We start from the raw sequence: 17883 nt of genomic DNA on the forward strand, positions 1-17883 counted from the left end.
TGTTGTCCCTTTTTTCCCCCACTTTGTAACAGCGTCACCACCGGAGCCGGGGTGCTGCTCCCGTGAGCGGGGCTCTGGCAGGCTGTGCCAGTTCTCTGAAGTCCACAGACATTCGTCAGTACAGATCGTTATTTGTTAATTGAGTAACAGCTCCTACACCACCAGCTCGGCGCGTGTCCCTTGCGCTAAACTCTTAAGCGTTGGGGCAACTTTTGCTTGTACCATAACAACACACACCCTGCATGCAACGTTGTGGGGCCTTCACAACAACTGCACTGCACAAACACGCACTGTTATGAGGGGTTTCATTGTTTAAGTGCCTCTTGTTCAACCCTTTTTCTAGAAAAGTTCAACATCAACACGGGAAACCTTACGTCACTGAACAGCACAAGTCAGAGGTTCAGTTCAGAACGGTGGCTTCTCTGTTAAATTCACATAATAACAAAAACTCTTCTGCTTGTAGCTGTCTCCTCCAGAATATAAATAAAAGCTTGTTAATGGATTTGTATTAGATTATGATTTTCTATAGCTCGTTTCCTCCAGACCTCTTCAAACAACAAACTTCCATTATATTTATTTGTGATGGAAGTATGTGATCATAATTATTTCAATCAATACCAAAGTGATACAACGCAGCTTATCAAGTACCTATTTTTATGCAAGTACATCACACACAGGAATCTGCAATAGCACTGTGGTTGGTCTTCATTAGAACATGCCCATCACATGCAAGGCTTCATGATTGCACATATAAAAGGATCACGTTGGTTGTCAAAATTAATTTCAGTGAGTGAAGCAGTAACACCCATCAAGAAGCCCAGCTCCACATCAGAAAACCTTCCTGTTCCCAGTGTAGATGTTTGGCTTGCGGGCTGTCACATCCCAGCAGAATACTGCAAAGGACATCCCAGCTTCCAACTGCTGAGCTGAGAGGTCAGTCCTTTGCTGCCAGTAAGGCCCACTGACACACAGGTCACTTATAGACAAAAGGGATCAGAAGAGAAATTCTCTTAAGAGAACACAAATTTATTCAACAATAAATGAAAAATCCTCCTAGACTCAATTGAAAAGAAAGGCAGGGGGAGGCTGCTGCTTTCATCCCGCAGCCGTCACTTCACACCCTCGAGCTTGACAGTCCAGCCAGACTGAGGAAGCAGAGGAGATGGAAACATGCAGGGCAAAGTTATGAGCAGGCCTTTACCCGGGGACTCCTGCCACTTCAGAGTCCCTGCGAAACCCAACATCGTCACCTGCAGAGGAGAGCAGGGAAACACTCACTTGTACCTCACACAGACACTTCCCATTTGAACGCTCACATACACCCAAACCACGTCTGCAGTCTCTGGACGGCGTTTCCCACACACTCAAAGCAATCCTGCACATTTCCACCCATCACTCACAGCGCACAGAAGGTAAGACAGGATATTGTGGGGCCAAACATTTGACTGTAGTATGTTGTTTGTTTTGTTTTTTTTTCCTGGGAAGGCTTTACCTCTGTTTGTCTAGAGCAAAGGGCACGCTGGCATTTGCGTCACTTACAATTGCATTTACAATTAGCGGGTCAGTGTACCCAGTCTGAATTTGAGATGCAATACCAGTGATCCCTTCTATGTGTGAGGCTTCTTATTTGCCTCACCTCCCTGTGTCAACAGGATCAAAAGACCCTGGGGGAGAAGCGTCTCTGCCCATTCTGTGGCAGACTATGAGCCTGTCCTGGCAAGTCCTCTGCAATGTTCTGTGTTGAACAGTGAGCTAAAGCCTGGAGAATAACTTGGGATGCTGCAGGGATCTGGAGGGAGGACAGAGCACCCCAGAACAAGAAGTATGGGATGACAAGTTCTACACTCTCCCCAGTTTCCAAATGAAGTCAGGCTGGACCTTCCCAGCCCACAAGTGCCCAAGATGGGCTCTCAGAATGCGTTATCTTTTTTTTCAAGTTCCTTACTTGTGTGGCTGGGGATGAAGCGGGCGAGGACAGCTCCAAAACGTTGTCCCGAGGCCAGATCAGAAAGATGGCATAGACAACTGCTCCCTTAGAAGTGTACCTAAGAGAGCAAGAGTTCAGCAAGGTGAAGAGCCCCGTAAGAGAGAGAACCAGACATGAGCTTGACCTTTCTAGACAGCATGAGAACACTGGCTTGCCTACCGTCACCGCACCGGGGTCACCTACTTTCCCCTAATTCCAAAATCTGTCACTTTGGACCCACCATTTAGCCAGTCAGCACTGGCTGATGAAACCCAAACAAAGTCCATTTGTGCTTCCTAAAAGCAAATGTCATTTGTCCTTGCCTCAGCTTGTGGTCAACAGAGCAGACACGCTGCCTTATCCTGATCATTGCTCTGCATTTCCACACTGAACACGCTTGGGCACACTTGAGGAAAAAAAAAACCTCTATTTTGCAGCAATTTCTGGCTCTTGACTCACTATGCCCTTCTCAGTCAGTATAAATCTGTTGGGTAACAGCGATTAGTACTATTATATAACAGCTTAAAAGCAAATATCGCTACATTTACAAACTGCATGTGTTTAGGTGAACTACATTTGTGCAATTCAAACTAGCCAGGACCACTGCTTACACAGTCCTGGCAACAGCAGCATGGAAATTTTTTGTTGTTTTTTTTTTTCCAAATCAAGCAAGATGGATGAAGTCCTGATTTTTATTCTTTCAACCAAGATATTCCTTAGGTAACACCCTTGGGCAGTAACTGAGCACTCCATTTGCACCTGATGGCAACACTTCAGAGTGTAACAAATTTAAGAACAATGAAGAGATGTCAGCTCTGGAAGTCCCAGCCCAGACAGTACTGAGCAACGGAGCCCTTACCAGACCGTCTCTGTGCTGTTCTCCATCTGTACTCTCCATGGCTTCGATTCATAAATTGCCTCCCCATTAGTGTCCAGCCACCTCCCAAGGGCCAGAAGTCTTTCTTGGAAGATGGGAACAATCACCCCTTCTTTTGTAGGTCCCACATTGAGAAGGTAGTTGCCACCAAAACTCACAGTCTGCACTAGCTCCTGTGACAGAAAAACCAAGGTCACAAAATGCATTATCTTCCCTTCTGACAACAAAGAAACCTGAGGAGGGCTTTGTCCTCATCAACTGCTCCTTTTAACACCAGCCTGATGGTATGAAACACATGACAACTTTTTCTGCAAGTAGGAGGATGAAGGAAACCTCTGATTCTCAGTAACTCCTCCACACCTGTTATTTTGATTTGAGATTTCTTACCTCAATGATACTTGCTTCATCCATTAACTCAGCAATGTTCATGTTGCTTCGATAGCCCCAGGAAAGCTTGTCAATGGAGGAGCACATCTCCCACTTGTGAGCTGGCAGGGTCCCTGGCTGGTATTTGTCAGCACAATTGTAGTAGCCTCCATGATGGCAAGAGCAGTTATTACACCAACGGTCATTAACAACCACAGTGTCCTGAAAGAAGAAACTCAGCTCAGTAGGGAGCATGTTTTGTCTTGGACTTTTCAGCTTGCATTCATCCCTCCTAAGTTAGCAAAGGCATCTAAGTTACGAGGTAAGTCCTAAAACCCCCTGTGTAATCAACGGAAAGAGAGAGAGGATCCTCCAGAGAAGGCTGAATCTCTCTCTGGGAGAATCTCTCTCTCCATAAAATGCTAGAGGCCATGAGGGATAGCTGAAACCAATACCTTGACGGGACTATCGTTATAAAGCCAGGCAAGGAAAGAGGTAGAATTCCAGTATGACTCCGGAGCTTCCCAGTCTCCATCCGACCAAATCAAATCTGGTTTATATCTAACAGAGAGATGAATATTATTTCAAAATGGCTTATTTTTTTCCTACCACAAAGGAAGCATTGTGTTTCTTGTGTCTGGAGTCTAGCTTCACTCCCTCTTCCTATTGCCTGACGTTACCAGAAGGTTTATGCTGTCACTTTCTGCTTCAGACAAAGCTTTAAGTGAAGTTCTTGCAGCAGCAAAGAACGATGTGTTGATCATGGCTCAAAGGGGATGCAAGTCTTCCAAAAAAACAGAAGTTTGTATCTCAAAGGCAATTAAGCAGCACATTCTTGACCTGGGACAATGGCCATTCTGAGCAACACGTGTCCAAGCCTCATATTTTTATCAACAAAGGGAAGCAAAGCAAGGATGTAAATTCACAGTGAAGTTGCTCTTCTCCTCTACTCCATACTAAGCAGCTTGCTCCACTTTCAAAGCTACTCTGCATGAAAAATTTGTCTCTACCTTATTCTACAAGTTAGACTGTCCACAGGGCAAACGTGAACCCCTTTTCTAATTACCGCAAATCATTATCTAGAGGTAAACAGATTTGCCTTGGCAAAAATTAACATCTGTCACCTCTCTTCTCTGCATCCATTTTGCATCTTTATAGTATCAAAACCAGGAAATGCTCTTAATTCCTCACTGTTTGCAGTTCTTACTTTAAGACAAGATCATAAAGTTCTGGCATTGTCTTCTCTGAAACGAAGTTCTGGGTCTTGAAGCCACTTTCTTTGTCAGCCAGATAGAGCGGATTAAACCACTCTAACAGAGAGTGATACAGGCCGTAGCGTAGGTTGCTAAAGGACAGAAAACACAGAGGAAAGAGTTAGGCTGGCAGTCAGGATTACGAACCAGTGGCAGATTAGATTACTGGCATTATAATTTCACAGATTTCATGACTTCACAAGCACTACTTTTTTCATATTAAACCCATCATTTTTCTGCTGTTTGCCAAGAACAGCCAGGAGAATTCAGTGCACACAGATGAACAGCACAGTTTGGCAGTGCCATACCTCTCCCTCAGGGCTTGTCCCAGCTCTCCTACAAGATCTCGGTGGGGCCCTGTGTCCACAGAATTCCAGTTCCAGGACACGGGCGACCCCCAGTTGGTGAAGCCTTCGTGATGTTTTGTGGTCAGTACCACGTACCTGAGAGAAAAAAAAGTACTCGGTCAGGATGACAAAGGAACTACCTAAGATATACCCCAGCCTCACTGGCAAACCCAGTCACTAAAAAAGTAAGTAAGGGACTAAATAACTGTGCTGTGAGGAGCCCTCTTTCATTACCCTTTACATTTAGAAGCAACTACAAGAATAACAGAGGTTTTAAACGGATTTTAATGCTGGAAAAGAATGCACAATTGAGACTTAGGAAGCAGCAAGACCCATCATCTCTTCAGCACCCTGGGCATGACCCCCCAGGGATCCCCAGCACGGCTCAGGGATCCCCGGTCCCTCAGGGATCCCCAGGCTTGGCCCTTCCATCCCCTCAGGGATCCCTGCGTCCTCCTAGGGACGCCAGACACAGCCCCCCATCCCCTCACGGACCCCAACCTCCTCGGCCAGTGCCCGACACTGACCTGGCACCAGCCCGCTGGAAGAGCTGGGCCCACTCGTGGGGCTTGAAGTCATGGGCGGTGAAGCGGGGCGCGAAGTCCGCGTAGGTAGTGTCGGGCGGGTACTGGCGCTGCACGAAGCGCTCGTAGTCGGCGCGGTGCTCGCCCTGCCAGTGCCACCAGAACCACTCGGAGCCCCAGGCCGGGACGGAGAAGACCCCCCAGTGCACAAACACCCCCACCTTGGCCTGGTCGAACCAGGCCGGCAGCGGCCTCGCGTCCAGGCTGGCCCAGTCCGGGCGGTAGCACGGGGCGGCCAACACCGGCCCCAGGGCCACCGCCACCCACAGCAGCGCGGCGGCCGCCATGTTGTCGCGTGACGTCAGCGCGCCCGCCGCCATGGCTACCGGGGCACGGGGGCCGCCATGGCTACCGGGGCAACGGCGTCACTGTGGCTACCGAGGGTCCACGGGTTCGAGGCTGTGGTCCGCCTGGCAGCGTGGCTGGCGACCCCCTTCCTCCTTCCCTCCCTCCCAGCCCGGCTCCAGCCCTCTTCCTGCGGCGTGAGCCTCTGTGTCTGTCCTGGTTTGGACTAGGGGAGCGCCAATTTTTCCTGTCAGTGATTTTTCCTTGCAGTTAAGCTTCTTCTCAGCAACGGCACTTTCTGAAGGTAACTGCCTGTTTTTCAGTGTCCGCTTCTAGGATTGATAACGCCTGAAGTTTATAGTTATCACTAAGGTAACGGCAGGAATGGTATGCAGAAAGGCTCTTGCTTATACTTATTCAGTTCCCATCTGCTGCTGAGTCCAGCCTGGAGCTTCCCAGAGCCTGCCCTGCAGTGCCAGGGGTGATGTGACTGTCATTGGGGGAGCTCGATCTTGGTTTTGTATATATTTCTATATATTTAATTATTTCCATTATTATTATTATTATACTCTTCTTCATTGCTGCTGTTTATTAAAACTGTTTGAACTTTCCAACCCATACATCTCTCTCCCTTTTCTCTTTTCCTTCCCCTTCTGGGGGAGAGAAAGGGTTAATAGCATCTGCCATCCGTTTAACAGCCAGCCCAGCTCTAAACCATGACAGCGTCTGTCCCATGTCCCATGAGAAGCCAGGGGAGAGCCCACGGACTTGGCCCCATGGCAGCTCAGCCTCCATGAAACCCCTCTCCCCCTGGCCCTCCTGTGCAGCCAGAGCAGACCCAGGACCTGGCCCCCAAACCCACACGGGAGGGCTGGCTGCGTCCTCTGGGGAAACAGGGCAGAGTCCAAGGGCCTCGTGGCCGTGCCCTGGGCCAGGCTTGTTCCCATCGGAGGTGTTCTGGGGCCAAACACCAAACGCAGCCCTGCTGCTCCCTGGGGCGCTGGCGAAGGGCCCTGCCCCACTTTGCTCTCCTTGCAGGTTTTGTGGATAAAGGTGCTGCTTTTGTGTAATTTGCAAAAAAAATCCGTCAAGTTCCTCATGCTCAGAGCATCTGCCCCAGCTTGGGCTTAAACTTGTTGCCTGGAGGAGTGTAAGGAAGACACCACTGAATATAAAAAAAACGGGTTAGGAGGTTACTGGTGGACAGGTGGGAGGCCAGGCAGGATGAGTTGTCATAAAATATCAGGATCTGCTGTTCTGGGGCATGGCCTCACGGCTGGCACACTGACGTGGCACCGGTATCTCTGCACCTTGGGGACCAGCTGCCTGTGTAAGTCTGTGCGCTTTATGTCCCAGCGCCTAAGAATAACATCAGCGGGACCTGGCTCCATGACAGGCACCTGATCCCTCATCTCCCAGGACCTCCATAAGAAAAGAAAAAAGAAAAGTGATCAGGCTGTTTCTGCCAGCCCAAGCACAGACTTTCCACAGCTGCCTCCCTACGTTATGTGCATGTCCTCGCAGACGGTCTCTATCATGGAGGACTTGTGGGCACTCTCTGCTTCTGGGCTTTCCTCAGAGGCCTTCATCTGCCTCCTGAACCGAGAAAAGATCATCCTCAGGGAGGAATATAGCTCCTTGCTCCGCAGGGCATAAATAATGGGGTTCACCATGGAATTGAGCAGGCAGAGGGTGCTGCAGAAGGCAAACACCTTGCGCAGGTCGTTGCTCAGCTTGGCAAAGATGCTGTAGATCATGAGAACGAGGACTGGAGACCAGCACAGCACGAGAACAGTCAGCACCATGACGAGGGTCTTGGCCAGCATGACGTCCATCCTCATCCTGGTGGTGTTTTGCTTTCCTACCTGTGCTTGGTGCTTCTCCATGTAGGCCACATGCTGGTGAGCCCTCCATAGCACGTGCGCATAGGCGTAGGTGATACACACCAGCAGGACCATGGTGAGGCAGACCCAGCTCGACAGATAGTTGACGTCCACAAAAGGGAACAGCTCAGAGCAGGTCGAATCAAGCGTGCAGCAGTTCCAGCCCAGGAGGGGCAGGGAAGCAATGGTCGCACATGTCACCCAGAGCACCCCCAAGGCTATCCACGCTCTCTTCCTTGTCATGAGGAGCTTGTATTCGGAGGGCCGGCTGATGGAGATGTAACGGTCCAGGGCTGTCAGCAGCAAGCTGCTCAGGGAGGCAGAGAAGGACGTGTTCACCCCTCCCAGCTGCAGCAAGAACGTTTCTTTAGAGAAATCAGTTTCATTAAAGACATGGAAGTTAACAAAACTGCAGACGAAGATGATGCTGGCCAGGATGTCAGCCAAGGCCAGGCTGCTGATAAAGAGGTAGGAAGGCTTTCTCCTGGTCCCAGGGGAGGAGAAGATCAAGTACAGCACCAAAGAGTTCTCAAAAATGCACAATGTCCCAAAGAGGCCACACAGCATGGCAATGCTTATCTTCTGCGCTTGCGTGCTGAGGACCATGAAGCACTCCATCGTGTTCGCACTGCATTTGGAGGCATTTTCGTGTATCTTACAAATATCCATTGTCACTAGCTGGAGCTCACAGAGAGCCTTTCTGCTTCCTTCTGCACTTCTTCAGATGCTCTGAAAAAGACCAAGGTGAAGAGGACTTACAGGAGCACAACAAGCAAGAAATTCAACCCACTCAGACACATCCCTCCCTTAAGAGGGAGGCAAGCAAAAGGAAAATAGCCCAGGGAGACCTACTTTCAGATCCACAGCCCAAATGCTGGAGCCAGCTTCCACCCTTTCCCAGCAGAGATCCAGGCTTTGTCCCACCAGTGATTTGGCTGAGACCCGTCTATCACAGCCCATGGGTACTACGTCCGTACCACGTCTGTACTCCGTACCACATTGGTCTCTCAGGCTGTTTCCTCACCACAAGAGGGAAGCGGCAACGCTGAGAATTGTACAAATCCTGGGCCAGCTCTTGTCCGAGTGAAGCTGCCCCAGGAGCTGGCTGGGACGGAGAAGGACGAGGGATATTGGACTTCTGGGGACTCAGTGCAGCTCATGGGGGAACACAAAGTGCACTTTGAAGCATTTACTCTTCACCAGAGCTGTTTGAACACCTAAAATGACAAGACTGGGTTTACATTTAAGCTTGCCCATTGCAGTTTTATAAAGCTCAGCCTCATTAAAGTTACATTTCTCCCCCCCATAATCCCAGTGTCATGAGTCAGTCTGTCCTATGGTCAGAGTGGTTAAAAGTTATTGTTCAACGTCAATTTTGGGGTGTGGGTTGGACATAAAAAAGGGGACATGCAGGAGTCAGACCATCTGAACCTAAGAAGCCCTGTCCATGCCCAGGACTGGGTTAATTTGATCAATATTTTTAGCTTTAGCAGAGATGTGATGGAGGGAAATGCCTTATTTTCCCCTAGGCAGATGCTGAGCTGCTCGGTGCGCTCTGTGGCAGCAAGGTTGTGCTTTTCTCTACACTTCTGCAGCTTAATGCATTTAAATCCCTTCATCTTCATTACGGATGTTATTTTTCTCCCATTCTTGCTCTTGATTATACTCATCCTTTAAACCAAATGCCCTTTCATTGAGGGCTCAGCTGCCTTGCGTTGCCTCATGTAACGGGGAACAAGGTGATCCTGGACCGGGTTACAGAGAGCAGATGAAGAGGCGGGTGTCGGATACACTAAAGCTGCCTTATTAGCAGAGGGAGGTGCTGTGTCCCGAGTGCCACGCACCGGCAGGTCGTACCTCCCTGCTACAAAAGCCCACGGGACAGGAACCCCCTTCCCAAAAACACCCGCCTGGCTTCGAGTACCCAGGATCCCACACCCAGGCAACGGGACCACGAGTTCCCGCGGCTGGAGGAAAGCACTGAGCTGACAGCGTTCCCTTTCCCCCAGCACAAACAAGTCGCCGCCTCGCCCTCCCCTCAGCTCTCTTTCGAAAGAGGAAACGTCCGACACGTGCGAGCCGCAGCGGAGGGGATGTGTGACAGCTACGGCTACCCGGGGAGCGGAGCACCCAGGGGTGCAGGGGCCGGGCTGCTGCGCTGCTGGGCTCCAGGCACCCATGGCCAACACTCTGCAGTTCCTCTGTTTTTTGAATTTCAGCAAAGGCAACGGCTGTCTTTAGAGGCGATGACAGCCAGCAGTGACCAACACGCTAGAAACCTCTGTCTGCAACATCTCCCCAGTGACATGTATTTAATACCTGTCTCCGTTACTTCGTTCCCCGCTGATTCCCCCGTACCCTGACACTCATCACTATCTCTGCGTTTTGCAGTAGTTGCAAAATACCCCTGAACACTTGAGACGACACCCAGGAGGTCACGGAGAAGAGCCCGAGCCCCACGCTTTGCTCCTGCCTGCCCGTCGGGGCTCGAACATCAGCGGTTGCAGGGCGCTGGGTGCAGATTGCAGCCAGAGCAGTTCAACCCTGATTTGCATTTCTTGGCAGGTCAGACTGGAGGAGTCCTGGACTTTGGGCTGAAACGGGGCTCAGCGTTGCAGCAAGACTCTCTCCTCTTACATCAGGCTCTGGCATGGGGTAATCACGCAGGACCGGAGATGTTGCACTCTAATCTCAGCACTCGTTTCCTACAGCTCTTCCCAGAAACACTGCGAGGGCAGCAGTAATTACTAACTGCTGTTATTAAACCTGACAACATCTCTCCCTCCAGAGGAGATGGATTTAGCAGGCAGATGGACTTGAACATATCTCAGGGCTCACCAGGGGCCATCGAGGCAGCAACTGCCTCCTCGAGTACCCAAAACTCCCCAGCCAAAAATCTAGCATCCAAACCAAGACATTTCTTAATTAAGCAGACTCCAGCATCACCTTGACATCTATTAATTGCAGCCAGCACTCCCAGGACCATCTTAAATTCTCAATATCTGCAGTTGTGCCATGCCCAATGAGCATAGTTATGAGCTTGGAAATTGTACTGAACACTAGGCAAGAGGCTGAAGGCCACAAAATGCTGTCCCTCACGTTATGTTGCTTGGGGAGAGAATTTGGGTATAATGGCAAAATACCTCCGGCACTGACTGTTCTGGAACAGCTCTCTCCATTGAGCTGACATGATTCAGATAAGCCCTTAGGTTCAAAATACTGTGCTGGGCTCGTAGCAATGAGCCAGCCAGCCCAGACCTTCTCTTCCCACATCTGTTGTGTCTCAGGCTGAATGACAAGGACAAATCTCACTGCAGTTTTGACTGAGCTCCCCCGAAATCCTCCTTCCAGCTCCCGTGTCAGTGAGGGACAGCATGGGGCTTTGCTCCAGCACAACATCTCTTCTGCAGAGGCTCCACAGCATGAAAACACGGGCAGTGCCCAGAGCCCCTCTCCTTGCACTGCCTGTCCCTTATTATCTTTTGGCCATAAGGCTGCTTTTTTCCTGCCCAGGGGACATTTTTCTCTTGTCAGATGGGCTCCTGGATTCAACCATTTATTTGTTCATGCCCGCTGCCTCCTGCATGCTTCAGCTCCTGGGAAACAAGCCAGCCTGTATCTCGATCCCGGGGGAGAGCTGATCTGCAGCATCCTCCATGGGGCAAGTCCCACTTCCAGGCTGGAAACCCCCTTCTGAGGGGCAGCATCTCCACCTCCCTGGGAATGACAGCCCTGGGCACGGCTGTGCGTCCCTACCACAACCACCCCAACAAGCCCAGAGAGTCCCTGCCCTCCAGGCTGACATTTCAGCTTAGCAAGAAAGAGTGAAGGGGCTTCTCGCCCTCCTTTAGAGCCGGGGGGCTGCGGCACAGAGGGGCTGGTTCCCTGGAAGCCGCAGGAGCTGAGCGGGGATTTCCTGGGGCTCTGCACAGCAAAGTGTCTCCTGCCAGTAGGGTCTCCCAGAGTGGGGAATATTCTGCCAAAATAAAGCAATGGGAACTCTGTCTCTTGCAATGGAGAAACCCCCAGACAGTGCAAGTAACAATAGCAGAGCCCCAGGAGGCAGCAAATAGAAACAACGCACTGAATGAACAAGAAGCCCAGCTATTAGGAACAAAACGCAGATAAGACATTTGGGAAGGCAATATGTTTCTGATCCAGCCTCACTGACTGCAAACTCTGCCCAGAAGCAGCGAGAAACCTTCCCCCCCATTAGATCTGCTTGTGAGCCCACTCACTCCAGCCTAATAATTCTGTTGGCTTCGGTGGAAATTAAATCTACAAGTGAAAAAGTCCTTCTCCATTTCAGTGCATCACTGCGATTGATTTCAGCTGTCAGAGTTACACCGCCTTGCACGCAGCAGCACGGTTTCTGATATCGCTTGGGATGGTTTCTCCATTTGCAGAGACATCTCAGAATCCTTGTGATTAAGAAGTTAACATACTGGTTGCTTAGATAATGTAAAATTAAATTTTCCTGCTGCACTCAGCCGGTGCAATGTGTCTGCAGCACTCTGAAAGCGCTGGCTGTGAATATTTCATCACCAGAATTCCTGAGAGATTTGATCTTTGCAATAAAATAAAATGTCTTAAGTGATCATCTAATATGAACACTGATTTATGCAAAAATTGTCATTAATGCTTGGACATTTCACTTGCTGAAAAATCAAAATACTTTTTGCTTTACAAATATTTTAGTTTGTTTAGAGTTTCTTGTCTCAGTTGCAGAAGTTTTGTCATTATTTTGGAAATAGCTGTTTGTCCTGGTTTGTGCCTCTGACCGTATCCAATAATGCTGAGCAGAGTTACCTCCTTGATGTAAGAACTGCCTGGCACTAGTGCCACACTGAAGATTATATTTATTTCTTTTCAGAGACCGGTTCTGTCCATGTGTGACTGCTCGGGGTGCGTGGGTGCAGAGCAGCCCTGTGAATGCCAGTTTGGGTACAAAGCGTGGCAAAACAGAGCTTCTGCCTCCACCAAAACCACCCTAAACCACAATTTTCCCACCCTTTGTTGCGTTGCAGTTTATCCTGAAGAACACCGGGAATCTCCCCCTGACGAACCCTGCGTGTCAGCGCCGTGGGCTCAAAGGTACGATGTGTTTTACTGCGAGAAAAAGCATCCCTGGCTGCAGGTTCCCCCCACGGGTTAGCAAACGCAAACCACTCACCTGCCGTCGCTCGTTGCGGGCTGGGGATGCTGGGGGGCTTCGCATCCCTCCAGCTCTCAGGGCAGTTTGTGCAGCTGCGGATGGCGCCTGCTTCCTTCTCCTTTCACATCACTTCTGGTTCCATCTGGGTTTCTCGTCCCATTCTGTTTTATTCCCCTGGGCTGGAAATCCATCAGGGTGAATCCTTCCTCTGGGTTCTCGCTCTCTTTCGCGTTCTTTTCGTGAACGTGTGTCAGGTTTTCTTTCGTTCCCCACTTCCCCTCTGGGTTTTGTGTTCTGCTTCTGGCTGCTCTCACAACCACCCCAACCCTCCGACTTGCTGAAATAATTTGCTCAGTCCCTCCAATTCCTCTATGTGCCCGTAGTGCTTGAGGCAAGAGACATTCAGGGTCTTTTCCTGATTTCTCTGGGGAAGTGGAAGAGGAGGGGAAGGAAAAGAGCTAGAAGGCAGGCATGGAAAAATCTGGGTATACCTGGCTGTGTGCAGGTCTAAGGGCAAGCACAGAAATCTGCTGTCTGCGTGTTTGCCAGCCCCAGTAACAGCAAGAATCCCACCTCTCTGTGCCCCAGAAAGTGGGCGAGTCACTCCTCTGTACACAAACGTGCTCTGCTAATGCCAGAAGAGTAAGGTGATTTTTCTCTTTGCAAGTGGAAGGGAAAGGAAATGGCTTAAGGTCTTAAGTTACACAATCATACCCGTGTGGTCATGGTGGAGCCAGGGCTGCAGACGCTGAGGTCTCTGCTCTGCCTGCTCTCAGCCATCCTTCCTCGCAGCTCGGCTGGGCAGCAGCAGCCTGTACCTGGTTATTTGCAGGTTGTGTTGCTGCTGGAAAGCCGGGACATCTGGCAGGTGACCCCAGAGCACCAGGGAGATCGCCTGTTACTCAAGTCCGCGTGTCGGTGGGCAGATGCAAGTTTGCCCCAAATCCCAAAGTAATTGGCCACGTTATGGTTGGGTAAGACCATACAACCTGTAGTGGGGAGCACACGCTGCGCTGGCTGCAAAGGAAAGGCCGTGCTCCTCAGCCCCTGAATGCACCCTGCCCCGCTGCAGGTCCCGCTCTGGCATCCTACAGAGCAGCCCCAGCCCAGCACCATCAACCTGTCTTCTCCCAAGCGGGAACTCAACCTTCCCTCCTGCTCGGATCCCAGTTCCCCCCATTCGGTGGATTCATGCTGGTTTTGCACAGCAGTTACACCTCCTGCTCTCCACATCTTTGCTTCACCTGCTTCCCCTCTGCCATTATTTGTGGCTCAGGAGTTTCCCAGCAGCTGCTGGAGCTCAGCCACGCGCCGTGGTCAGCAATGCTCGGCTGCCCTCTCCAGGGAAGCCCGCAACACCCGCGGGGACATCGGCCTGCGGACGCTTGAGAAAGGCAGAACGGGGAACCCAGCGGTTCCTCTTGGTCCCTGGCTGGGAAAAGGGGGTTCCCCTGCTCGGTGGGGAACGGCTGGGACCTGTCTGAGCCTTGCGATGCCGCTCAGGGCTGGGCTGTTCTGAAAGCCCCTCTCTGGATCTCATGCGTGGGAACCACAATAAAGAGGAAAGGCATCACGGACTATTGTATAAGCAAAGGAGAAGACACAGGTTATCAGCTCTCAGAAAAGAAAGAGTTTCCATTTCAGCTCCCAGGAACTAACAAATTTTCGTTTACAAAGAGCTTGTGAAAAACAGAAAGATACTTTATACTAGTCCTGAGTTAGAAAAGCAGCACTCAGCCCCAGACTATTCCCTGCTCGCCACAGCTTCATGCCCAGCAGGATCCTGGGAAGCACAGAGCCAAGTTTCTTCTGTCTGCAGAGAGCTGTTGTGTCAAAGTAGTGTGTGTTATAAGAAAGAAACATTACTACTGCAGCATAGTGAGAAGCTTGTAATTTGGTTTCTGGACTCTCTTTTATAGCAAAAACTGTCCTGCCAGAACAAAAGAAAACCCTTAAAGGCTGAGTTCTGTAGTGTAAGGGCTTTTTCTTCCCCTCTAGCTTGGATTTTTTCCCCTTGGCATCAGCTGCAGCTAGCACAGCTGTGAACAGCCCTGCTTTGGGAACCCCCCATACCCAGGGTCAACATCTGGGATCAATGATCAGCTTCCCATTCCCATAAAGGTCATGTTCTGCTTCTGTCTTTTTGCCTGCTGGCGCTGAGCAGAAGTACAGTGAACTCATAACTACTGGGCATTAAAGGAGCACCAGCTCTAAGAGTCTGCCTTGGCCGGGTGGGCTTCAAACAGCCCCTCGCTCAATGGGGTGGGGTTGCCTGAATTCAGTGCACCTGTTTTTGTGGTATTTAAGCCAGAAGCACAATCAGCTGTGACTGAGCTGTTACGCAGGTAGTGGTGCAGGGTTTTGCTGAGCTCTTCAGGACAGTCTTGGCAGCAGTTTGTGTTCCTTGCCTTGCTGCTAGTAGCTGTACCAGCTCTCTCCAAGTCAGTGAGGCTGAGCAGAGCTGGCAAGCAGGGGAGATGGCCTCAGAAGGGGTGCTTTCCATGCAGACCTCACACAGGTACTAGCTCTGGCTGCAGAGGTGTCTGGCTGGGGGGCACCCCTGCTTGCTGGGGTGCAGGATGGGCTGGGGCTGTGTCTGGGTGAGCTGCTGGCTCTGGTCTTGCAGTGTGCTGGAGGGAAGGCTCAAAGCTAAGCTGTGTAGGCAATGGGGAAAGGGCTTATGGGCTTGGTCTGGCTCAGTAGTAGTGTCTCTGTCTTCAGAGCAGTAAGGAACAGCCTCTGGGGCTGCTGTTAGGACACAGCTCATGTCATGGGACACTTAGTCACCAGCACTTGCAGAAAGCGTGGCTGTGGCCCAGCCAGGGCTGAGGGTGGAGGTACTGCTCGTGTTGATAAGGTGTGAATCAAAGAGCCAGTGTGACTTTACACTGCTCTCTTAAAGGAAATGGCCATAAAAAAACCTACTTACTCTCTTGTATAGTGTAGCTCATGTGAGAAAAGCAGGGCTTGTCTGAGGAGTTTGCCCTGTGTCCCTGTGCGGCAGTGCTGGTGCTGTCCTGCTGGAGAACCACCTCTGCCTGCTCCGGTGTAGGGAGGTGTGTTGAGGGTGGAAATGTTTTTCCTGCTGATATGGTAGGAACCAGGCATATTGATTTAAATGGGCTGGAGATTCCTGCAGGCTTTTGTGACTCGGTGGTGTGGATTTGAACAGGGAACTGTTGGGACAGAAAACCTACGGGGTGTGACTCAGGAGTCATGTCTGGATGTGCTCTTATTTACAAAGTTCAGACGTCGGCTGCGATGAAGCTGCTTCAGCACAAGCCCTTTAAACCCCCACCACCATAAGGCTCAGGTCTTGGATAACTGATCTTCAGTGAGCTGTGTGGTTCTGTGGTATTTTCACTCTTGGTGCTGAGTTTGTTTTGTTCTGTGTATATGTATATATACAAATGTGCATGTTGCAGTCACCAAAGGGGACACATCCCAAGTATGTGAGTAGTTTCAGCAGTGCAGAGGAGGAAACTTACTCTGGAGATGATGCCATGCAGTGTACTGCTGGACACTGACTTAATTCATATCTACAGCTTATACAGAAAGTATCTTTAGGTACCCTGCCTCTGCTTTATTTAACAACAAACTTATAAGGAGTGTTAAGCAATTAAAATACATAGATTTATTGAATTGTTGGGGTGCCTGCCTTGTACCTCTTCTCTATTTACTCTGGAGAGGTTCAAATATACACCCAGTTCCTGTAGATCACTGCTGTGTATTTCCTGAGCTTTATTTGCTTGAGAAACAGGGGTCTTCTGCCAAACAGAATAAAGGATATTCTAAATGTTACTGTATACTCATTAACTAGTTTCAAGTGTGTCATGGGACTCTTAGTAACCCCAAGGTGTTTACTTTTTATGACTCTCAAAATTGTGTACCACCAGACGCTTGTCACCTGTGGAATGAAACTGGGGCAATGGTTCACTATTGACTTAACAAATGATTCATGTGTGCTGCTTACTTCCTGCAGCATCCATCAGTGGGTATTGCCACCGAAATGCTCTGGCATGAATATGTGCACGGTTAGATCCATCGTAGTCACAGCTGGAAGCATTTCAGTTTGGGGCTAATGAAGCTCTGGGGACTTTGTCTTCACTGGAACTTCTGTGCAAATCGCTAGTTGCAATGCCAGTGCAGATGGAGCTGCTTCCTGGGCTGGTATTAACACTTGCTTTGAGGGGGAATGGAGATGCTGAGTGAAAAATAATAGGGGCTAGGGAAAACCTTGAGCTGTTGTCACTGTGGCAGCAAGATTATGGTGGAGGGCTGAGAGGAGGATGAGAGTAATGTTGACCCTAGTGAAGAAACTGGCTCCCTGGGAACATCAGGAAACGCGGTAGTTATTGCAGTCAGCCTTGGATTACCTGGAGGAAGCAGAATAATCCAGACAGAGCAGACGCTTGCACAATAGAAAAGACACATACAGGAGGTTATAACAGCATGTAGTGAAGGTGTAGTGGGGCTGAGGTCACTGAGTCTGTGTCACCATGTGGCAATGCACAGCAAAGCCAGGTTTGGAGGTTCGAGCAGCATGTTGGAGGGCACTGCCCCTTGGATGGTGGCTTTAGCAGATGGAGGGCTGCATGGCATGAGTGGTGGGGACAAGCTGCTCCTCGAGGCAGCTCACATCTCTCTGTGGCCCAGGCTGCAATCCAGACAGCCTGCCCAGGAGTAACTGAGGTGAATACAGTGCCATAGGCTTTGGAACAGGAAGTCTTGTGTTGAGGCCATTGGAAAAAAAGAAAGAGGGTTTAAAAATCATCATTTGAGGGAGCGGAGTGGATCTCACTTAGTAATATGGGATCAAGACTGAACCCTGGGACCAAGTCTGTGCTGTATTTAGGACATGCAGTCCAGGACATGGCAGGCACTTGAGGTGCTTCTGTACATGTTAGGAGATATTCCCAGAGCTATGGTAACCCTTTTCCTCCATTGCAGGAGGGGAAACCTGCCCAAGGTTTTAGAAGGTGAAGTGTGAAGCATGGGTAACTTTCTCTTTCCTTGCAAGTCAGGCATAATGTTTTGGATATTCTGGACCGCCTCCCCTTTTGATTCAAAAATACCCCTTATATTCCTGCTTGAACTCTGAATGACACAATTTACTGTAGTGTTCAACTGGTTTCCTGGTGTGTGTCAGTGAAACGGTTTCTGCACA

At 50.0% G+C, this 17883-nt stretch overlaps 2 protein-coding genes across 2 annotated transcripts; both read right to left on the reverse strand.

Moving 5' to 3' along the window:
* Positions 1-1005: 1005 nt before the first annotated feature.
* FUCA1 (alpha-L-fucosidase 1) lies at positions 1006-5680 on the reverse strand. Its single transcript, XM_068417781.1, has 8 exons — positions 5337-5680; positions 4771-4905; positions 4417-4554; positions 3665-3770; positions 3231-3431; positions 2826-3016; positions 1946-2045; positions 1006-1250 (listed from the first exon to the last, which is right to left on the reverse strand). Exons 1-8 carry the CDS (start codon positions 5678-5680, stop codon positions 1110-1112), a joined length of 1356 nt encoding a protein of 451 aa, XP_068273882.1. The 3' UTR covers positions 1006-1109.
* A 1497-nt stretch (positions 5681-7177) lies between these two features.
* CNR2 (cannabinoid receptor 2) lies at positions 7178-8230 on the reverse strand. Its single transcript, XM_068417782.1, has one exon. The coding sequence runs from the start codon at positions 8228-8230 to the stop codon at positions 7178-7180; it is 1053 nt and encodes a 350-aa protein (XP_068273883.1).
* Positions 8231-17883: the final 9653 nt, after the last annotated feature.

The sequence above is a fragment of the Nyctibius grandis genome, chromosome 24 (genome assembly GCF_013368605.1).
Source record: "Nyctibius grandis isolate bNycGra1 chromosome 24, bNycGra1.pri, whole genome shotgun sequence".
Taxonomy (NCBI): domain Eukaryota; kingdom Metazoa; phylum Chordata; class Aves; order Nyctibiiformes; family Nyctibiidae; genus Nyctibius; species Nyctibius grandis.

Bases quoted from the DNA above. Each gene is read 5' to 3' on its own strand.
- FUCA1 (XM_068417781.1), bottom strand. From the start codon at position 5,680: ATGGCGGCCGCCGCGCTGCTGTGGGTGGCGGTGGCCCTGGGGCCGGTG. The intron at 4,906-5,336 runs GTCAGTGTCGGG...TTTTTCTCTCAG, and splicing joins TTCCAGCGGGCTGGTGCCAG to GTACGTGGTACTGACCACAA. The intron at 1,251-1,945 runs GTAAGGAACTTG...TCTCCTCTGCAG, and splicing joins CTTCATCCCCAGCCACACAA to GTGACGATGTTGGGTTTCGC.
- CNR2 (XM_068417782.1), bottom strand. From the start codon at position 8,230: ATGGATATTTGTAAGATACACGAAAATGCCTCCAAATGCAGTGCGAAC.